Source organism: Nicrophorus vespilloides, unplaced genomic scaffold (assembly GCF_001412225.1).
Source record: "Nicrophorus vespilloides isolate i.1.1-1 unplaced genomic scaffold, Nicve_v1.0, whole genome shotgun sequence".
Taxonomy (NCBI): domain Eukaryota; kingdom Metazoa; phylum Arthropoda; class Insecta; order Coleoptera; family Silphidae; genus Nicrophorus; species Nicrophorus vespilloides.
The window spans coordinates 40320-65066 of NW_017097632.1; the positions used below are offsets into that span (position 1 = coordinate 40320).

The 24747-nt window shown below is 33.9% G+C and overlaps 2 protein-coding genes across 5 annotated transcripts in view; both read right to left on the reverse strand.

Moving 5' to 3' along the window:
• The window catches only part of LOC108560582 (furin-like protease 1), a 49893-nt gene extending 34511 nt beyond the window's left edge, over positions 1–15382 (reverse strand). For 2 of the 4 annotated variants that reach the window (XM_017918204.1, XM_017918202.1), the window contains exons 1-2: positions 15121–15382; positions 9185–9552 (exon numbers count right to left, since the gene is read on the reverse strand). In XM_017918204.1, coding sequence (XP_017773693.1) covers positions 9185–9349 — 165 coding nt within the window. In that variant the 5' untranslated portion in view covers positions 9350–9552; positions 15121–15382. The remainder of the gene's footprint in view (positions 1–9184; positions 9553–15120) is intronic. The other 2 variants (XM_017918206.1, XM_017918205.1) reach the window with 1 other exon arrangement.
• A 7356-nt stretch (positions 15383–22738) lies between these two features.
• Positions 22739–24296, reverse strand: LOC108560581 (alpha-1,3/1,6-mannosyltransferase ALG2-like). The gene is made up of 2 exons (XM_017918201.1): positions 24157–24296; positions 22739–24099 (listed from the first exon to the last, which is right to left on the reverse strand). The coding sequence occupies exons 1-2, from the start codon at positions 24157–24159 to the stop codon at positions 22840–22842; spliced, it is 1263 nt and encodes a 420-aa protein (XP_017773690.1). The 5' UTR covers positions 24160–24296; the 3' UTR covers positions 22739–22839.
• Positions 24297–24747: the final 451 nt, after the last annotated feature.

The window sequence follows — 24747 nt, forward strand, 5'->3', positions numbered from 1 at the left end:
ACATAAATTAGTTATCACGAATTTTGTTGGATTTATTGCGATCATAAAACACGTTACCTTGCAGATGCATTCGGCCCGAAAAGCAATTGCATTTCGTTCAATTTACGCGGCCTGGCGCGAAAAACCATTTTCACGGGTTAATAACCATATCCGCCAATAACGCATGCCGAGGAACGCAAAACAAAACGAAATCAACACCAAAATGGACAAAATATGACATAAATAACAAAACAAAAAATAAGTGGAGCAAGCTGAAATTGCAATTAATGCGATCGCTATTGCGACAATTGATAATAAACGTTAAACTGTGTCAATCACAATGTATACAGGCACTCTTCTTCATCTGTCAGCAATATAGCGTTTAAAGGCGCTGTGTTTCACTTTCTTCGGCGTCTGACTTGATTGATCGCTAACCCACATATGCACTCACATTTCAAACGGCACCAACGAGCACTTCAGATCTTTTCCCCAATAGAAGTTGCTTATCAGAACCCTGACGTCGCCTTCCTTTCCTTCCTCTTCTCTTCCACAAGTATACCTTTCGCATTTGCGGTAGTCCCATCCTCATCTGGCAGACACGTGCCTAGTCTCTACTCACCGAGTAAACATCAGAGGATCGCCGATGTTTGCCTTCCTCCTAATCTTGATAAAACTCTCCTCACAAGCAGCCATCATCAACACACATTTCAATTTTATCATTTATAATGTTATAATTTATGGAAGAAAACACGACACGATAATGAATATATAAATCCATAGTTGTTGCTTCGCCTTTTGTTTTCTTTGCTAACAATAGGCGTCTGTGTGGAACGATAAGCTATCATCTCGTGGCTCCGTTATTGATTTGTACAAATCATATGATATACATTTCTGATTCGCGATGGTAGCTAAGGGAATAACTCGTAAACGACTGATGCCTTGTTTATTCCGCTACTTAACGATGTTTGCTAAACAACGATTTCAAATAAATAACAAGTTGAATAATGCATAACTGCCATAAAGTAATTGAGTCTGAACTCGAACTCAGCGCTAGCATCGAATCAATTGCTTCAGAAAACAAGACAATATCCAATTTGAATCGTTTTAAACAGACAATGCACAAAGTCTAATAAGCAAGTCTTTATACAAAAACATGAAATTCAAAACTAATAGTCTAGTCCAAGTTTATGTAAAGACTGTAATATGTACATTTATTTGAAACTATTGGTAATTTGGAAAGAAATCGATGTAGAGCAAGAGCATATAATATTGTCTGTATATATATTAAAAATATTAGATTTTAGGTACTTTCTTTAATGTATTTTAGGTTTAATTTAGTTTTCAAGTGGTTAATTATGAAATGTAGTTTTTTAAGAGAAATTTGTAATCGTATACATCCTATCAGATATTATTATATATATTTAAAGAGAAAAAAAACAGGGGAAAACAAAAGGAGGAGTGATGTGATGTGATCGAAACGACGTTTTTCTTTTGCTTCCATGTTATTATGTATTAATTATTAAAGAAAATTGTAATTTCATTTTTCAATAAAAATAATCAATCTAACACAAAAATTGTTGAGGTGAATAGATAGGAAGTAGATGTTTACTAAAATATGATAATCGAATTGAGGAAGTCGTTTTTATTGGAGCGTTTAGCAGTATCTAATCTTGTTTCGGAACAATCAAATAAATTGTTATGGTATTATCAGTGAGTGAGGTGACTAAATGAAGGAGATGATTAACATATTGAGTGGATTGAAATTCTGGTGGACAAATGGGCGTGTTAAAATTAATGAGTGAATTTAAAAACAATTTAGAACGGATAACATTAAAGATTAAAGGAAGTCGAATGAATTGCAGTTGGAAGGCGAAGGCGAGTTAAAATGAAACGAGGATCGGAGTTTGCGAGCTTTCCTCTTCGTTTCGCTCGCTCTTGAACACTGCTGGCCGTGTGTGTATGAGTGTGTGTAGAAATGAGAAGAGAAAAAAATAAACGAAAGGGAGGAAAAAAAATATATAGGGCGGTATGTTGCAGCAATTCACTGCACAATTTATCTAGTAGACTGTGCGCGCTGTTGAAATAAGGGAAGCTGTTGCAGAATGTGTATTTATGTATATATATATGTATGGGTAAGTAGCAGACATAATACTAAAATATCCAATGAGATGTAAAATGTAATAGAACGTGAGAGAGTATAGGTGCAGTGCATTCGCTAATTTGTTGGAAGCTCATGAAAATCTATGAAATTTTATGCTTCCGCTTCCTGATTATAAACAGCAATTAGGAAAATTGAGTCTCCCGTTTCTTTCTGCTTGCTTCGTAGATGTAAGGCCTTCTCCTCTTTGTCTCAACATCTGACTCTTTGGAAGCACGAAATGTAACAGGTCAAAGCTCCCTAAGCAACGAGCACGTGCCTAACAACAGACTTTTCATTCAACATTTAAAATCAGAGAATAAACACAACTTTGTGCGGTTAAAGTTGTATTGTTTCGCAAAGAGTTTGGTACTAATTACAAATTGAAAATGAAAAGAAAAATGAGAATAAATAAATAAAATTAATTGAAGTGCAAGAATGTGTGTGTATATGGGAATAGCAAAATGAAGAACTGCTGTGCTGTAGCTCAAAACTCGCCGCCAGTCATAAAACATGTGGATGCCGTATTTAAAACACATTTTCATTTATTTCGTCCCTCCCGTCCCTCCTGCTCGTGTGCATTCAACACCACATGTCTGATGGATGCAATGTAGGTGATTGTTTCCACTATTCGGGAGGAAGCTTTCGCATCAGTTTCGTAGGAATTTCATCTTGCCTCTCGGAATGCCATACATCACTTGAGAAACTTCTAATCATTGTTATTACTATTGATGCAATGCTCACGCATTTCGGTTACATCGGTGATTTCGTAACTACATCGCAAGGAGGGATATCTTCTTCTTATTCTTATCACCGGTTTTCGAGTAAGGCTGATGCAAATTTCAATGCAAAGTCCGTTCAATTCATTGTTGCAAATTAACAGTAAAATGGTAATTAATGAGAAGCTAATCTCCATTTAGCGGAAAGCACGTAAAACAATAGTTAAGAGGAATTTAATGCGGAACTCGAAATTAAATAGAAATACATATAAATGCAAACGCGCGAATGATTCAAGTGCCATTTGTTCCCGGAATGCTAATTGCCTGGCAATAATGATCAAGCGAAATCCAAGCGACTGTTTGAATTTTTCCAATGCTCAACACATTTGCATGTTCGCAATTAAACAGTAATTACGAAATAGTTACCTGTCTGCTTTCCCACTGGACAGTCACCCAGTCATATGTTGATAATCTAATTACAAACTTCAATGAAAAACTATTATTTTATTCATTTCGATATGCAAAATCCTTTATTTATTTGTTAATTCCTTAAAATCAAAAAAAAAATCCATTTATTTACATTTAAATATATTTTTATAATTTGGTTTGGTATTTTATTCATTTCGATATGCAAAATTCTTTATTTATTAATCAATTCCTTAAAATCAAAAAAAAAATCCATTTATTTACATTTAAATATATTTTTATTATTCGTGTCTCCACTGGATAAATATTAGCAAACGTTCGTCCTTGATCCATAGCGTGTGACTAATTCGATATTACACGATATAAATTTTCCTTGAACAACAAAGTTAGGTTTCACTAAATAACTGGCATGTATTAACAAATCAAAATACAATAAAACAATTTAAATTTAAAAACGTTTGGTAAAACAAAGTAAAATGCGTTCATTTTAGATAATATACGTCAAACCATTGTTAAAATTGTTATTGTATATTGTTACATTAATTGTATTTACTTTATCTTTGCGCAATTTTCTACTTTGTGGAATATTTTCTTTATTAAAACACATGTGTAATTACTTATTAATTTGTGTACAGTCACTTTCAGTATTTACGTCACCGTTGAAATAATTTAGAATGTGATAATTAACGTTAATATTATTTAACTGACTTGATTTTCTTGAAGAGTCACGTTGAGTTCTTTAAACCTAACTTTAGAACAAACTTGTAATAACAACATACTAAAACTTTAACTACTACTAATCACTTAGATTAGAGTTTACGTAATCTTAGTTTGTTATGTTTATTAAGGTAGTAGTAATAAATTAATATTGGTCTTAAATTACTGTTTATTATTGTAAGAAGATACAGCACTAAGAGTTTGCAACTTCAAGATCTTCCTTAATTGTATATGTATCCTGAGGTTTGTCTGGGCTCAGGTGGTGTCAACAAAGCGCTAACAATGTTTGTTCTTGCGTGTTTTGCACGTCTCGACTTTATCATGCATTCAAAGATTATGGTGTTTTGTGTCAAATTCACCATAAGTCTGAGCTTTCTAAATTGTTTCTTTAAAAAAAAAAACATTTTCTAGGGTGTCTCTGCGATTGTTGCCTTTCACCGATTCGCCTTGCATCAGATCAAAGTGGCAATGCATTTTATATATATATTTTTTTGTAGTTTCGATTGGCGTTTGAAGAAGTATTTGCTCCAGTTGAAAACGAAACGGCCGAGTTGTTAATAGACTATTGTGCACCGAAAATAACTCGATAAAAAAACGAAACATAAAAAGAACAAAAGGTGACTCGATTGGTGAGCGCGCGTTTCTATTTGGAAAGGTAGCAACTGTGTTAATTAAGCCTTGAATTTGTTGTTCTTGAAATTCGGCGGTTTCGGCTGGCACGTCCACGCGTACCATTAATAACCGGAAGTTTGATTGGGTTTTAATGAAAATTTAAGCGGCGGATTAGTTTTCAGCAGTTTCGAAGCGAGAGGAGAAGCCGCAAATTAAGGAACATCGTGCGACATGGAGATTGAGTAACAATTGGATCTAAATGGGTTTTCGTTCTTTTCGCGCTGGACTCCCCCTGGGAAGAAGTTGCAATTAAGAGAGGGGTTAGAGTAGAAGGCTGAAGGATGTGAGATTAATTGTTTTTGCGTGTGCAACGGAATTGAATTGCCGACGAGGATGGCGTTCGAGTGGCTGAAAGCTGAAAGCCATTGTGCGTTATGATTATGCCACTTCGGGCTGAAAAATGATATTCCCGGAACGGAATCTATCGGAGGGCTGGAAGGAGCGTTTCGACTGTTCGCATATTTTTTTTTAATCTCCTCTTTTCCTTCTATCCTTCGTCTTTGGCATCGACTACGGCTGCATTTCGTTAGGAACGTCCGTTTCCGGCATGCCGAAGAGAGAGTAAGTAATGCGGACCTGAATACACAATAGATAGGTTTATGCATCGACGTTGCATTAAAGTGAAGTAAACCGGTTGCTGACCTTCAAACAGACGAACACTTCTTCTTCTACTCCTCTTCCTCCGTCGTAGTCTTCCTCAGAGAGTAAAGAAAGGTAAACACACGGACATAATAATTCCATTTATATTTTCATACCGGCGCGGAATTGCCTTGAAACTATTCGCCTCTGTAGGCAGACGTGGTCGTAGCAACGGACTCCTCCAAACGTACATTTTTCCTGTCCTCTCCTTTTAGGTTGCTTTGCTTTGCTTTGCTTTTAAATTCCCCAACTATGGAAATTGAAATAACTCTGACTCTGCAGCAACGAATTATTCATTCGTCTCCACACACACACACACAAAAAAAAATCGCGAAGAAACCGCCTCGAAAATGCGGTGCAATTCACGCACCTGTTCAATAATGGAATTTTCCATCACCAAAGGCGCGATAATTGATAATTAATTAGCGCCGTCCGACGCCGCGCGTGCACAACGCTCCTGGCGATCCATTTCAAATATATTCCCATCATAGTAATTCAATTGAAATTCATACATCTGTTGGACACAATATGGGAATTCTGTTAGTAAACAAAAAAATTAACATTGTCTACTAATATCAAGCATTTTCAAATTGTGCAAAAATAGTTCTGTTAAAAATTTAGAAATTTTATAAAATTACTAGTTATGAGGTTTATACTTTTGGAGTTAAAAAAAACTGTTTCTAGATTTGATTTAAGCAGTGTGTGAATCTGGATTGCAGAGGATGTTGAAGAATTCAGGTCGATCAATGGTTCTCCCCCAAATGACACATTCTTTGCGTGTCACCCAGAAACACAAAAATCAATTACGCGCCGCGGATTAGTTTGGAAAATTTAATTCCTCCACTTTTAATCTAAATGCCATTAACAGTTTTCAATCGGAAATTGCACTGCTCTGCAATTATCAGGGAAAAGGACTTTCTGTCTATGGCTCCCTCCTCTCTCACATACACACACACATTCGAGCCTCTCGGCAAAGCGTTTTATATTTTTATACTCCTTCGAAATTACTCCATTTCGAAAGTGCATGCGTTCGAGTGAGAGGGAGAGGAAGGGAACCGGAGTGCAGCGAACTTTTTAAAAAGTCGAGGGAAAAATACTATTAATGTTGCGAATAATTGGATTCCGGAAAGGAAACCGGGGCAAGGCCCCAATTCGAACAGTTTATACATAGGGTGGTTGTAGATGTTGGGTTGGGTTTTGGGGTTGAGGAGGTAAAAATTGTAAACCTCCCTTGTCCCACATGCGAGCCAACAACCCCACAACAATGGCATAATTCCTGCCCCGACTCCGAAACTCCATTGCATAGTCCATTAACATTGACAAGAAACCTATTCCGATATTGCACAAGCTACTGCTAATTGTTGCGATCGTTTTGTGGGTGGGGAAGGAGAATTGAGTCGTTTCTAGGGATGGAATCGATGCGATGGACCATTCATCCTTTGAAGTTGAAAATTAATATTTGCCTCGAAGAACGAATCGCGTTCAGCGGAGTATCCTTGCCCGAAGGGTCGTGCATATTGCATTTGGCTTCGCCCCAGTATAAATAAACACGCGGAATAATCAATTAATTAAACACCGAGCATTACGGCATTATCGGTCTCCACTATAAACAAGGCACTAACCGCTTAACACAACAGCGAAATTAATATTATAGATTAAATATTAATTGGTACGTAGTGCTCCACTTCGGCCCAAGTTAATGCACTGGATTCCATAAATTCAATTATTCCTACCGGGCATTATCTGAAGATTATGAAACTATCCTTTATTAAAATGTTGCTGCGAATCATCGGTGCTTCCATTACATCGTATCAACTATCACTAATCAATAGCCTTTGCTGTCAAACAAATCCGGCTTTCATTAAAATATTTTTTTACAAAATAATCCCATTGAAAACATACAAAACAGGTAGAAAGGATTAACAAACATATGTATATTTTTTTAACAAAATTTGTCTATTTTTAATACAATTCTATAAACAAAGTTAATTAACAAAAGGACTTAATTTGATAGGTTAATGAGTACTGAAATCTTTGCTGGATAATAATGATGTTGTTTATTCATACTTGCTTTAAATATACTAGCGTGGGACAGAATGAAAGTTAAAGCGCTGCGAACACCTTTAGTTTTCGGTGAATATTCAAGCAAAACTGGAGTTAAGCTCGGAAAGTACCTTGTTCTGCGATATTAATGGAGGGTTTACGTGAATAAATACGGCGATCACAATTTCAGACGTGCAGCTTTGATTTACATGCAAATTGAGATCTAACACAATTTCGCACGTCGCTGAGCCGTGCAACATTTGTCAAACGCGAATTGTTTGTTCGTGCATTTATCTTTCTTCCACATATTTTTTTTCTTTCTATTTTTATTATATTTAAGCCGTCGCATTTTGTTGCGACTATTATTTAACCATTGTGTGTAATTCAATTAGTTACAAAACCACAATTGCATTTAAAACAAATTTCAGTCCCTTACGTTTTTAGTAGATTCTATGAAACGTTTTACAAATCAAAGTTATCAAAAAAATTAGGATATTTTATACTAGTGATGAGTTAAAGTATTTATTGAGTGAGTTGAACGCAGTTGAAGAATCCAATTAGATTTTTTAACTGAAACGCAAATGAAGAGGAAAAAGAGAATTAATGTAAAGGGAAAACGAAAGCTCGCACATATGTGGATTGCGGTTCGAAATATTTACTTTAGTCTTGTTTATATTTGTCTATTGCCTCTATTTTCGAACGGAATTCTTTGGAATCCGCATTTGTAAACATAATTAGGCGGAGTGAAATATTTATACTGTGTTTTGTTATATTTATTTCGTTTGGTTTTTCGTTTTCGATCGAGAATCTCGTTGGATCGTCGGCGCGAATATTGCGTGCATCGAGGAATGCAGCTACCAAGTTCATGGTCTAAGTTGTCACCGTGCTTCACGATCTCAAACGTGAATTTGGGAAGAGTAAGTGTTGTTGTCCTAGCCTCGAGGCGATCTCTTAATTCGCCCGACAATGGGCATATTAGAAAAAGAGAACGACGTTTGAGTCTAAAATTGTTTGATACAAGACTACTTGGAAGTCATTAACCCTTTTCGAGGATCCAGGTAAAACGTATCCTTTGTGATTCCACAACAAAAGCTTATATGGACCCAGAAAACTCTTTTCCATACTGAATCTGGGAAGGCGGATGATGATACAAGAGAGATCAAGTATATACAAGTATAGTATTAAGGGGGCAGTAAAATGATTTTCCATTTGCTTCGATTCGTTATACGTTATAAAACCATTAACTGGTTAGGAACGTAATTAAGCGGATTGCCTTTAAAGCAGATGACGAGCTTAATTTGTAGTTTCTCCTTTTGGTTTCGTTCCTCGTCCTCTTCTTCTTCTGTCCCTCCATTTTCACTTCGAACGGCGAAGTCGCTTCATCAAATATTAATGTGAAAGGGCGAGTGAAATTTCATTTCGCTGATGCGACACGGCGGGGGTTTAATAAGGATCATTTTAAACACACATTAGGGTCAGCCGCGCTACAATACCTCGTCTATCTTTATACGAAATTAGTTTTATGAATACACTATAGGTTTTGTATCCAGGCTTATTACAATGAAGTCTGGAGGTGTAAAGAACTAATGTTTTAGTGCATTAAATAAGGATCACAATATTGTTCTATCACCATATATTTTTATCATTAAAAAAAATATAAATCAAAATCCTTATAGAAATAAAATAATTTATGATAAAAATTACTAATTACTTTATTATTGAATAAAGTGATCTATATTGTAAGAAATGTAATTACTTTGTGATTAAATTTCTATTAGAATTTTGTGACTAGGCTGATGTAAATTTTGTTGTTACACCCTTGGGGTGTATAAATAGAAAAAGTGTTGCTTACCTCTCCCAAATTATGAAAGCCATGGTCGACTGCCACGCGATCCGCGACCTCTTGTCCACCATCTACATGCAGTACCCATTGCTTGGTATAGTAGGCAGTAGTAGATTGAACCAGTATAGAGGTGGCACATAGGCATAACAGATAGATCTGCATCATCGCGTCCATAGTCCCAATAATTCCCGCACAATTTTACTCCACTCAGTTATTAAGTTCATAAAACTCATTAATTTTTATTAAATGTCTGCTGGCGTTTAATAAAACATCCTTCATGTACCTAAGGTACATTTAGTGTAATTGCCTCCTCGCTACTTGCGGTCCTTATCCTCTCTCGTCGCTTTATATCCTTCTTCTTCTCTTACTGTATGCACCTGAAACGACGGAACCAGAAACAAAACATATACATTTATATACATACAGAACTACATTTAAACAATTACACCCGAATCCACGCCCAATAGTGAAAAATAAAATAAAATGAAACAAAGAAAACAAGAATACACGAGTCAGCAACAAACGCGGAAATGCAACACTTGGACCCATTACATATCATGCATACTGCGAAACCTGTCCTGGCAGCCTTGACAATTGAAATCGAAACATTTTCATTATTGGAAATAATAGGAAAGCTGTCCGACTGTCGTCTTCCATTCCCTGTTAACAATGATACCGAGTCGCGACTCACCTCAAAATCAATTACACATCGCTACAACGCATTGATTTTCTTTAATTAACTTTAATTAACACAAAACCATTCATTTACAAATAATATTTATATTATTTTTTTGCAAATATTCCTTACTTTTATTTCAATAACACAACGAATTTATAAAGCAATTTATTTTTGTAATTTCTTTAATTAACTTTTATGAAAGTACTTAATTTTTCGGTAAATGTTTCATATAACACAAGTAATAATTAATTAATAGATAAATAAATTAATAAATTTCGATACTTATTTTTACAAATTCTGTTGATCCATTTATTGATCAATGGAATTTGGTTACAATTTGTATAATATCATATTCTTGTTGAAATCTGTAATTCTTATGTTTACATTATTGAATTGTGCATTGGCATGTCCTTGCTCTATATTATTCCATTACCAGTATAAATAAAAAAAACTCGTTATAAGATCAATGTATGTAAATGGCAAGGTCCAGGAATGAATAGACTTTTGCACTATTTGCCTTGCAGATCGATTAGAAACTTTGTTCATGTTCAATAATATCGTTATTTTTTAATAAAACTTGTTTTTGTTGCATCACTTTATATATGATCACGAACATTGAATAAATACTAAATAAAAATTACGTGTACCGAAAAATTTCGCAATACTGAAATTAAATATTTACAATATTCACTCTTACTTTTATCGATTTTTTAACGAAGTCGTGAATATGTAATATCAATTTCGTTTACACTAAACAACAGAAATAACAAGAAAGAAAAAAAAGGAATATGAGCCTTCAAAACTTCGTTATTCATCAGCGATCGGATACTCAATCCTCTTAGAAATTATAAACTTACATCATTACTACGAAAACAGCGAAACAAACGACGGCATTCACTTTCCAACAGTGTAGTAATTTAATTAAATAATTTCATCAAAAAAACGTAATTCCATTGATATAAAAATAAAAAAAATAAATTTATTACGTTTGAATAAAATATAGGGTTTCATTTGAATTCGAATTTCAAATGAAAATCGTTAAATTACACAAATTGAATGAATTCAATTAATTTTTTATATTAATATTTAAATATTTGATTTAATGAAATAATCTCATTTTACAAAGTTTTATGTGTTTCTGAAAATGATTTAGTATTAGAAAATTTGCGAAAATAAGATGGTTTTCGAGTAAAATGTATTCAAAGGACTATTAACGAAATCCGTGGTCTAAAGATAAGCGAGAAATAGAGTGATTCCACGACTATGAATATTCATTGGGACAAATACAAGGCTGCGGGAAATTTCTCGGAGATGCTTAAAATTCAATGCACTGAGACCTCGAGTGTGCGGAGGCAATGCCGAAAAGGAAGAAGAAGAGAAAAAAAAACAGAAGAAGGATAGAGCGAGAGAAGAATGAGTGGAAGCAAAATAAAGAAGAGGAATGGCGAAGAGTTAAAAATAAAATGAGACAGCAGTAATTGAAACGAATTAATTCATGAAATATTCTGTGAAAATTCATCGAGTTGGCTGCGAGCCTATGGGCAATGGCCTCTTGCCCTGGAATTGGATAATAAAGATTCTTATTACCATTGATTGCCTCCTTAAATGCAATTCTAACTCATAGTCTGTATCCTACGAGACTCGAATGCGAGACAAGAGAGGACGTGATGAGAAGCAAGAACAGAAAAATAATAATAAAATGAAACGAAGAAGAAGTGGAAACAACAACACGACCAGATTTTCGTTCCAGGCGCCAGATTTTTCGATTCGCGTAAACTTTCCCACAAACGCTGTTTTTTCTGTAGACGACGGAAAATAAACGGGATAAACCAGAAGCCTTTGTTAGTCTTCTCCTCATCTCTATCTCTGTTCATTTATTTTATATACATATTTTTTTTTCTACTCTGTGAAACGCAAATTGTTTACGCAACTAACCACCCAATAATACGTAAATGCAATGCGTAAGCACGCACCGTTGCGACAAAAGGATCAACAACATTGCAAACAAAGTGCGAACTTGCAATTTTTGACGTTTTAATTAATTAATGTAAACCGGTTTGCGCAAAAATTAATTAAACATTGAAATTGGAACAATAATTAGGGTATTGCCGGTGCGACAGGGTAAATTTAATTTAAATATTAAAGCTGTCTTTCTCTACATCTCGCTGTGCGCCTTTGCGGAGAGGATTATTTAAATGGGGGGATTCCCCTGGGTCGAGGCTACAGCTACAGGAGTAACAAAAACGAAGCAGTACTTTCTTGTACGACAAATCAGGATACTCATAATATGTGCATGTAGCTGCAGCAATTTGTCATGGACGAGCAACGATTGAAGTACTCGACGTAGAGAGAAAAAGGAGATAATAAATATCTGTATATGTAAGAATCATGAGTACAAAAATAAATGGAATAGAAGCGGCAGTAGCCTTGGGATTGTTTTAGTGCTTAACCGAAAACAGATTTAAACAATTAGCATTGGAGCAGAAGAGAAGAAAAAAATATGAAATAATCATACAGCACACGTCTTGCTTGAACTTGTCTCTTTGTCCTTGGCATGATTCGTTCCAGGAGAAGAAAAGGACAATCGATAGTGTATTAATAATTTCACAGCTAGCAAATTTCCATAAGAAAAGGAAGTGGTCCTCTTCTAAAAATATAAAATTTCTAAAAAAAAAACGCATAACCTAAATTAAGCATTACTTCACCTAAACCTAGTTGAAATGTACTTACAACCTTGACACGAAATACCCAAAATTATATATATATCAAGAGGTGAAACGCAAAACTCGAAGTGATTGCGCAAACCGAGCCTCTCCGATAAGTAACGTTTGAAATGCATGCCTTTCTATTATCTATAATGCAGTGTCAGTGCTACGTTACAAACATGCCTGATTGATAAGATCGGAATTGATTTCCCATTGCGAAATCTGACACAAAGAGATTATGTTGACACGCAATTGGAGCTATGCACATCTTTGCACTTTGTTTCTAGACGATGCGTTGTTCAAATACAGTGGAACTTCGCCTTACATAACGAGCATTTCGCTTAACGAGCAAAATGAACTGAAAGACTCTTTTAACGAACGACGTTTCGCATAACGATTGATGATGAGAAGAGAAGTCCCGGATTGCGCGTCTGCTACATCATTTTTAAAACTTGTGTACACGTGTCATGTGTATTTTTGTTTCACTATACGAGTAAAAATCCGGAAATTTTGGAACAGATTAAACTCGTTAAGCTATGTTCCACTGTATTTAGTTTACTTGAAAAAACGAAACGCAAATAACAGATTATTAATAATAATAATTAATGCAAACGGTGTTCTCTTGGAAAAACAAATTTATTAAAGCTGTTTTTTGCGTCAGTTTCTGTTTTTTTTTTATATAAAACTAACATTGTTTCGAAAAATTCGTTGTGCTTTTTCAATAATAATAATAATGTGCTTTATATGAAACAGCATGAATATTTTGAGCAAATATACATAGATTTAATAATAAATATACTATGTTGGGCGGATGTTTTGTGTTATAGTTACGATGTTGAAATAATTCATAATATTTGTTTGAATTTGACAAATGAAGAGAGTTATTGATTTAATGCAATTCTCTGCACAAATTGTGTTTCCTCTCGTGAATTTATTATAATGTATTAATAAAAACAAAGCAATATTTATATAATAATTTTGTAATAATTAAAACAATAAGCGGATTTGAAAAACATGCTCGAATGAATATTCCCAGTGAAAAGTGAATTTTGAATATTTGCAAATATTTTACATTAATTAAATAAATTTATTTTTACATTCAAAATTGAAGATTTTTAGTTCTACCATTTGATAAATTCAATACATTCAATACAAATGATAAATTCTTTGAATAGTAAAATTTTAATCAACTAATACAAATTACTTATAATAATATGGAATGTGAAATAGTTTAAATAATAAGTTTTTTAAAAAAAAAATTATATTTGCAAATAACAAATTTCTGAGTAAAAATATTATTTATAAATTGTAAAGAAATATATATGTATATAAAAATTTATTGACAACGAAAAAAAAAAGGCTACAGCAAAATCGGTATAGATAATAGAATATTCATGAAAACAGAAATGTTTTCATGCTGAATTCGGCCATGTCACAGTTTTATCGAATCAGTTGTGCCATTTTGAATGTGCTTTACACTTGGACGCAAAAAACAATAAATAAAAATAAAGTTCCCAATTTGTAATCATAGCGCGTTGATTACGTTAATCTGTCGACGATTTGGGGATTTTCAACAAACATCAAATATTATTATTTTTGAGATATCGTATATTATTATTATTTTTTTCTTCTTCGGATATAATCCTTAAAGGAGTCCAATAATATTTGTGCGGATCGAGAGAGGATGTTCAAAAGCCGCCTTCCTCATCCGACGATAAAGACTGATTGATTCATTTCTTCGGTGCCCTTTCGCTTCGATGCTTATTTAAAGCAAGCAAGGATTCTTTATCTGTAATTTATTTATGAAAGCCGGCCTCGTAGTATGTTCCCATTTACTTGGCTTGGAATTCAAAAGCATTCAAAAAGTTGCCGCGACAACAATACAAAAACTATTTTGTTTTTGTTATTTTTATTTTATTGTGATTTGGTTGTTGTAATTATTTTCTCTTTGCAATTATTGGAAATTCCATGAGCGCTGGCATTTCCCGTGTACTTTTTCCGGTTGCGGAAAGGTCAGAACAGTTGCAATTTGTATTTGTGCGTTTGAAGGAATCTTAAATGGCCAGTAACAGGTATAAATCTACCTGAGGTTTGTTGTATACCTGCCTGTACAGATATTTTCCCGTTATTGATGACAGGCAGTTACGAGAGAAGTAAAGGAGGACGAGGAGAAAACAAAACGCATAGTAGAGAAGGCATAGGTATTCGAGAAAGATTCGTGTTTGTTTACGAGTCTGTGCTTCTGTCGAGTTTAATTAGACTGATGGCATTGAATTGATCATGGGCAAACTGGGAATATCACTTGAAAAATTCTCACTTTGTAATTTATTATGATTATTGTTATAATTATTAATGTTGGATGGAATGGCTTTCTATGTCCTTGCCGATAAATGAAGTGGACAAATGGAAAACATGAATCGGACGAAGTGTTGCGGAGCGCACGAAGCCTATGAATAAACCGAGCACGTGTACTGTACTACTCTCATCCCATCCCGAAGTGACTTCCTAGAGGAGGTTGTCAGGCAAATTTTCAATGAAAATTTACACCGAAAGTAACTTACTTTTGGCGATGATCACATATTGTCGAGGGCTTCCACTCGGTCAAATGTTGCAACGGCAGCGACACATGTTTACGTCCACATCTTTGCGACTTGTTCGCTATTCGACGATGTTACAACGTTACTCACGTACGCACAGAACGTAGCAGCACCGCTATTGCAACCTTACTAACTGGTTTGGAATGGCTATGAACACTTGGCTTCCCATCCACGATACAAGAGTGTACTATCAGAGCACAGTTTGTGCGCATACTACGCTCCAACTCCTCCCTTTTCCAATCCGGCGGCGGGTCGCACACGGGACCCGCACTTCTTATCATCCAGACCAGAAGACAAAATCATCCCCAAAAAAAAACTCACTGACCATCCGTCAACCCCCCATGTTCGCAACCAACAAAAAATTAACGTCAACGACCAAAATAAAACGGTACAGAACACCAGGAAAATCCATCATACCGATTCAAAATCCTTGAGAGACAGAACGCGCGCGCACGCATCCTTTTCTGCAGATAACGCTCATTTGGCCGACGACCAAAAACTTTTGGAGAACAAGCGGCAGCTTTGTTTTTTTGGCAAAAATTACCAGTCGTCGACGTCGTCCAACTGAAAAACAACAAAAAAAAAATAACAGAAAGAGCACACTCACATCGAATAGAGCATAACAATAATAACACTAAACGAACACAGAAACGAGAGCCGTTTTACACGCTCAACAAGAAATGTTCACATCATTACGTAACTTAAAATGATAAAATTACTACTTTTAATGTTTGATACAGACATGGAAACTAAAAAATAAAAAAAACAATTTATAAAAACAGAGCGGAAAGAAGTTATTAGTTTTTAATTAATTAACAATTATAATTCTCTGTATTATTTATTTTTTCTATATACATCACGAGCAACGTGAATTGTAAGAAAAGTGACTACCTGCTACATCATTTTTAAAACTTGTGTAATTTGAATATGTTTCACGATACGAGTAAAAATCCGGAAATTTTGGAACGGATTAAACTCGTTAATAAATACTGTGGAATCTCACTGTATTTATTTGAATAGTGCAAAATGTAAAATTTAATAGGAAATATTAAACTGATAAATTTATAAACAACAATTTTATTTTACTAAATAATATTGTAAAAATATTCATTTGAAACAGGAAAATAAACAGAAGTTCAAAGTATTAATAAACAAGTAAATTTAATTTATTGGCTGATAAACAAATACATCAATTTGTTCCAATAATATTGAAATGCAATAATATTATTACGATTATAATTAACAAAAACATAATAATTTTAGCATTTATTACCAAATGAGTATGAAACATAGTTTTAACGCTAAATTATACATAAATTGTTTAATTTATTGCCTCAAAACAAATACATAAATCTAATTTTATGAACATTAATTTCCAACTTGTTTATTGTTTTTACATTTCTCTAAACTAATTATTGTGACTTTTATTATAAATAAATGGAGATGAAAAATAAATTGTTCATTAAATTACAAAATACAGTTTAATTTATATACTGAAAACGTATGCATAATTATCGATTTAATTATTATATAAAAAAAAATAAATACTATTATTTGGAGAGCAAAATTAATTTAATTTGCAAATAAATAATTTAATTGAATAACAGATTCATTATTTTTAATGATATATACATCCAAGTTGATGTAAATAAATAAAATTTATAATGAAATTTATATCAGTTCATTGACTTTATTGATTGATTCGGATTAAACTCTATTATTTGTTGATTTATATAAATAATTGCTAGTAAATCGGTTCAACTGAAGAAACGTGACGATAACGACAATAAACTTTGTGCAATAAATCAAAACTAAGGAATATATGGGTAATTAAAAGCAAACGACTCGGACGAATGTAATCGAAGTTAGAACATTGGCAAGAAGCAATCAATATTTCACGATCGGAAATCACATAAAACTGACTATTATTAGATTTATGTCATACTTTTACGTCATTTCTAAAAAACGTTTCAAAATTCGTTTTTTTTTTAAATTTTTGTCTTTGTAGTTAACTAATGGAATACTAATCAAAAAAAGTAAATAATTCAAATAAAAACTAAAAAATACATTGTAACCTAAGAAAAAGATGATCTAAGGCTCTAAGTGGAAATCCAAATAAATTATATAACTTTTTGGTATAATAATTTTTTAAAAATCTCAATCATAATATAAAATATTTGTGTTTTGTTATGGCTCAACAATACTCCGCATGCGGCTCGCGAGCTACAGTTTGGCCACCCCTGTTATATAATATAAAAAAGGTGTTTAATAAGAATCACTTGGTATACATGTTGTCAAATGTAATTGTTACTCCATCTGTTGGTAAAAATGTATAAACTTTTAAAATTGTTTTATTTAGGTGCAAACAAGTAGACATATTACATTTGTATTAAAAATGGACTTGAGGTTTTTGAATATATCATTTCCGGTGTTAAATTGTACGTTGAGTTATATAAATGCTTAAACGTTTAAATGAAAACCTGTGGAAACGTAATGAAATGAACTGGCAGCTTTAATAAATTGGAATGAATCAAGATCGAGAATGTAAATAAAATATGAAGGCAAAGCGGAACGTAATGGCAGCGAAACTGGTCTTGCGCCTGCAATTGGAGTTAATTAATAATACGCGCTCATTAATAAAACCGAAACTGAAAATGTTACTTGTTCGGTGGCAATGCCGACACTCGACTCGGGATCTCTGCAATGTTCAACTCTTGATTAACGCGACTTTGTGTGCTAATTGACAATGTCCATCCCTGAAGGAAGAATGCCAAAGCAGTATTTGCACAACGTCACACCTTCGTCGCGCTTATGTAAGATCAACAAGTTTTGAGGAACAAGTAGCAACAGCAACAACGTGATTGTTCTTGATGTTGATGTTTTTACAACCTGTGCCGTAGCGCGCAACAAATATCACATAACCGGTAAACTGGTTTTTACTCATTACAGAAGTTCGCGCCTCGTGCGCTTACGTAACAAAATTAATGTGGCAACGTCAATTTTGGTCGACCATTAAATAATAATAATGGAAAAATACAATGAAATACAATAAAAAAACATACACATACACACGTAAAGTATAGTCGATAAAAGTTCAATTTTCGTGCATGATAACCAGAGCAAATAAATCAAACTTATTGATTTTTGAAACGTAGTCTGTTAATTATTGCGGTTAGACTGATTTTCTTACATTGTACTAATTAATTACTGTTATTATTATTAACCGAACTACTCTAATTATAACTACTGTTATTGAATAATCTACATAATCTATCTATTTTCAAAGTAAATTTAACATTCAACATTACTTAAAAGTAAAGTCCTATTTCATTGCTTTAAGAAGGACAAAAAATTTAACCCAGAGAGGAAATATCAAATTCTAAGAAATTCTTTCAAGATAATTGTTAGGTCCTTTTTTTAGGTAGTTTTTCAAAATTTTACCTCTAATTAGGTCGTATCGTGGACCTTCCTTTCGTTGTAATATATAATTAAAGAAATTGATTTTTCTAAAATAAATACTAATTTCTTTTTAATTTGTCTGTGTCTGTAGAAAACAACTTTTATTATTTTTGAAACTTGAATAATTCTTTTTGTATGTTCTGTTGATATTTTGAACTTGAATAATACTTTATGAGAAATCAATACAAAATTGAGTTAACATTTGTAGTTTTTTTTTTGTTATTATTAAATCATATCTATAAAAAATCATTATACAGTGGAACCTCGCTTAACGAAGATTTCGCTTAACGAGCTATGTGAATTGTAAGAAAAATGACTTGCATAACGAGTGACGATAGGAAGGGAAGTCTGGAATACTTGTGTATTTTTGAATATCTGGACAATCAGGAAATTTTGAAACGGATTAAACTCGTTAAGCGAGGTTTCACTGTATTAAATTTGGTTATGTTTATATAGAAATTGAAAACTATGATAGTTGTGAAATCTGTTCATAAATAGTTTAAATATAAGTGATTGAAAACATTAATATCAGCGTTCTCCTTTTACGACAATCAAACCACTTCGCAAAGTGAATCCAGAGTGAGCGGCTCGTTAAAATGAATAATAAATGTGCAGCTTTTAACCAGAAGAACTGCCATAAAGTAGAAAAATAGTCAATAAATCAAAGCTACCAATAAAAAAAAATAAAAATAAATAAATGTTCGCTACGATTGGAAACGCAAATTGAGTGACGATAGAGGCTGATAATAATAATAATAATTTATAAAAAAAAATGGAATGCGATAACGTGTTAAGGTCGTCATAGATACAGCAGCATCCGTTTCGCAATAACAAGAAAAGAAAAAAAAATGTGGTTGCTTGCATCCTGAGATAGTAATAGCAAAATTGTAATTTTCTATCAACAAATGTATATGCTGTAAATCTTTCATTTGATCGACGTTTGTTTGTTGATAATTGAAGCGAAGAGAGAGTAAAATATGTTGTAGTGTGTGCAAATAAACAAATATGTATGAGTGGAAATAAATCGGTTTCGTTACGCAACTTCGGCTTCTACTGTCGCCGAGAGTGAGACGGGCCAGGACTATTTCGCATCGGGAATACTTTGGGTATCTATTTATCTAAGTGTAGCAACGTTAACCTGCATTTAGCAGGAGAGTTTATCTATTTTAACCCGACCTCAGTTCAGTCGACCTTAAATTTTTACGCGCTGCAAAAAAATAAAAATAAATGAGTTTTTTATTTCATTTTGTATAAAATAGTTCAAATACAGGTAACCTCCGACTTACGAGTAGCGTTCCAAAGGGTTGGTCGTAAGTCAAATTTGTTCGTAAGTCAAAATATACTTATCTTACCACAGTTTTTACTTTTATATACGTTAATTTCTGACTGCATAAATTTGAAAAAATAGGTTAAAATAAACAAAATACTTTTCAATGTAGACATCACAATTATTTAATAAAAAACGACAAAAGAAACAAATGTTACAAAACAGAAATTATCAATTTTTGTTTGGACAGTTAATTTTTTTTATCACTATATATCTCATTGTTAGAGCTTTTAGAATTTTGTTCGTAAGTCCGGGAGTTCGTAAGTCGGGATATTTTAATGTAATATTAGATTCAAAAGTAGTTTCGGGAAATTCCGCTATTGATATATTAACAAATATCTATAAATAATACAAAAAAAAAACTCACGCATATAAACAGTGGGATTTAGCATTTGGACTCTCGTGAAACACTAGACGATAATCATACAATAATGATACACAAGTCGTGGATTAGATAAGACAGCAAAAAGCGCGGCTCGTATTCAATTATCATTATATTTAATAACTATCTGTACGGAGAAGAGTTGCTGATAAAAAAAAATAATAATATGGAAAGAACATCGTTTGAACATTGCTCTGACAATAAATAGCCAGAGGATTATCATTCGCGTTGTGTAGAGTATCATTTCAAGTGAGAGAGAAACAAACAAGCGACTGGATTTTCCCCAACCACAAGCAACGTCGCTATCAACCGCAAAAGTGCAGTCTTCAAAAAAAAAATATAGCCTTCTTTAATTCATAAAGCATTTGCCTTGTCAATCGTCTTTGGAAATGACAAATAATGAGTTATATTAACTTATTCCAGAATAATTAATTACATCAACCAAAATTTAAAGTGGTAAGAATGAAAGATTTGTACGTGCACTTCAGTATTGGAGTTGGGAATTTTATATGGCTAATGTAGTTGCAGTATGGAAATGGTCGTCATTTCTTTTATGGAGAAAACTACTCTGATTATGCAAAGTCCTGCTTCAAACGCAGATCTATCTTCCAATTATTGCTGCTACTGCCCGAAGTACGTCCACTTGGGCAATTAATCCTCGAGTGGACCGAGAATGCTTTACCTAATAAGCTACTTAGGAAACCGGATCTCATGTGCCTCGGGAAACGATAGCTAAATAATAGCGAAGGCAATTGGTCACTCGAACATATCCCATTGCCCAGCAATTCGTCAATCCGCGGAGGCCGGGATAAATGCGCTCCGCGTTCCGCAACGGCGCTCGTTATATAAGCGTGCAGTTGGAAACGAAGCGAACCAATGACATATAGGATTTTTCGAAAAGTGAAAAACAAAATCATTATCCCGAGTGGCATTGAAAAGAAAAAGGAGAGACAAAGAGAGAGAAAAGAAGAATTGAGAACCGATAACAATAACCGATTTATTCGTTCGTTCTGTTGTAATTCAGTTCGCAGAAAGCAATAGCTTGTGTTTTTAACGAGAACTAATACCAATAAAATGGAACAGTTTCAAGATCCAATTCCAAAGATCTTAAAATTATTGTATGCTTACTAGTGGTTAAATTGAACGATTTTATAAAAAACATCCTGTATTGTAGTATCATACTACTAATTTGTAAAGCTTATTAATAATAATAATTATAAAACATAATTCTATATTTATTATTAAATTAAATTTTGTTAGTATAAAATCAAATATTGTTTTATATGTAAATAGAAATTTATAAAACAATGAAGCTAATACTATAGTATTTGGTGGAAAATCGTGGACTACTCGTAGTGATTAAATTGAACAGCAAACGTGGGAGTACGGTATGAAAGTTTCCAACTGGCTGGAGTAACGGAAAAAAGTATTATCCACGGTGGTAGGTTTCTTGTATGTGTGCATGTGATTCGGTCGAGGATTATTGATTGGGGTTTGTATTGGTTGTGTGGGGTCAGAGATGGCGAAAACAAATCGGTCTATTTAACTATTGGGAATCGGCTCTATGGAACGGCCCGAATGGAATTGGTGCGTCCGCTTCATTTGGCAAATAGGCAAGGGGAAGAACGGCTGCAACAGACAGAACCCTAACATCTGCTCCTAATTTCTTTCGACTCCAAACCTAAAATATCACCGAACGTGCGCCTAGGCTATTATCTCTTTCAATACTCCAGCTTCCCTAGCAAACAACAAAAGTCAGATTAACCATCCGGAATTAAAAATCTTTAAAGCTTATATCTATTGTTTCCTTTAAGATGAAAAACGATTGTCCTCTTATTAATAGCCTTTGGGTTCAATAACGTAGTTAGGAATAACTGTAATGTTTATGTTCTTAAACGGAACCAAAGTATTTATGAATGTTTGATGCGGAAGGATATTTCTTAGCGCTCAGTTTCGAGCAGTAAATCCCCAGCGCGTTAAGCCTTCGTGCAAACAGTTTAGGAAACACTTATCTATCCATTAATACCATTAAAATCTTCGCAATTTCCCAACCGTAATTTTATCAAACATTCAAGTTTAGTTCGGCTTAAAGATAGCTTCGGAGCAGGCTGCTAATTAACCCATTTATGTATTCCAACGAAAAACGTTAAAATAATGCATGGAAACTACAGATAACTGGAAATTATTACTCGTGTAATTCCCCGGACACGGCAAGATCAAATCTGGATGGAATCATCTGCGATGCCGTTTGTTTTGGAAAGTCCAAGGAGCAAACTATTGTGAAATCGTGGCGCGCGTTTATCGAGCGATATGATAGCAGTTTACGTCCTCTCTGGGAATTGGAATGAAGCACAGAATCAAATAAGAACATTTTTTTTTTATTTAAATTTAACTAGAATATAAAATGCATAAAACACTCTGAATGCATAAAACACTTTTGCAGTCTTGAAAATAGAATATTTATAAAAATATAGTACATATATATATTATCATCGGACTAATAAATAAATGCAGTTTAGGAATCTTTTTTAGTTACATAAGCATCGTTTACAATGTCCATGCATTTGACGGCGAAGTTGTTGTAGGAGAACAGGCGCTCCAGTCTTTCCAATCCGCATTTTCCCAACTCTTTGGTCCTCTGAGTATCAAGGATCTTTGCCATGCACTTTGCTAGACTGACACTGTTAGGTTGAGAAAGGAAACCGGTGACATTGTGTTCAATAGTTTCCTTGGGTCCACCGCTGTTGCAAGCAATCACGGGTTTCGCTGCGGCCATGGCTTCCAAAGGAACAATACCGAAATGCTCGTTTACAGGAGTATACATTAAGCAGTCACAGGACTTCAGCAAATCGGCTTTTAACTTATCGGAAGGCGACTTCAGGAATGTAATTTTAACAATTAGATCTTTGGCGTGCGTCAACTCAACAAGCTTCTTAAAGTAAATAGAGTTCAAGCCGTTTTGCGGATCGTATCCACCGGCGATTATCAAATGTACTCTGCTCCAATCATCATTGTCCAGTAATCCTCTCAGTTCGTCCATCGCTTCTATGGCTAACTCCAACATCTTAGCTGGATGATATCTATTGATTGATAAAAACACGACGTCGTCCGGTTTCCCTATCTGAATCTCTGGTGCAATCTGATGAATAGGTTTCTTGCTGGCCTTCTTAATATCAGTCAGAAAAGACGACGCAATTGTGGGATAAACAATCTTGATCGGATTTTTAATTTGAGGGAATGTACGTCTAAACACTGCAGCAGTGTATTCACTGTTCACCAAGATGAAGTCTGCGGATTTGGTACCATACATCTCAATCCAATTTATTGGTTTCCTGTATAGCCTTTTCAGGAAACCTCCCGGTGTGCTGGCTAGGAGATCTGGATGATGACAATAGTATATGACTTTCCTTCCAGTCCATTTCAATATGGGTACAGCCATTGGGATTTGATCCACAAAATAAATATCTGGTGAATCTGAATCGAATGGCAACAGAATGTAATGAAACATGGCCAAATACAACATCCTGAGATAGGCAAAGAACGCCTTGAAAGCACCAAAAACTCCACGGGGCATCCAGTCACCAAACACCTTTACAGGAAACCTATCCGTTTTGAGTTCCTCAAATGCATGACCCTTATCAAAGTGGTTGGTTAAGAAATGCACCTGTACACCTTGGTCAGCCACAGCGACAGCAACGTCTAAAACCAAACGTTCTGCGCCACCAATCCCCAAATCCGGGTGCACAAATGCAAGCTTTAAATTATTTAGCTTAACCTTAAAAAAATACAATATGTTTTAGTAAACCTATTAAACGAATATGATTACAATTACCATTGCTGAAGATTTTATACTAGGTTTATATTCTATAGGCAGATATTAAATATGACTAGCAACTTCCGAAAAATACTTTATCACATTTTACAAAAGCTACTGCATCTCGGCACGTAACGTTTTGTTTTTCCAATTACGACCTAGCGCCATCTGCAGATCATATTATAAGATACGCCATCTGTGCTAGAAGTCTGGAAACAATTGATCAGTTATAAAACAGGATACGGTACATTCTCAGTATAGGCCACTAAACATGCACATATTTATATAATTTTAGTCAGCTTAATTATAATAGGAATTATAAATAGGATAATGTGATTATTTCAATACATAATATGTAAAAAAAAGTTTTCTTTGAAATTAAATTACTTGATACTATATAGTATATATAAAACATATAATAGGAAGATGTTTTATGATTGCATGAAAAGTTACTTAGTAAATATTAATCAGAAAATAAATGAAAATGTAATTGAATATAAAGTGGTTAGTTTATTTAACAATTTATTTATTAAATATTTTATTTAGCTATCAATCAATATATGCATACGGTGATTTTGATATGTATTTTCAATACTTACGAAATTGTAT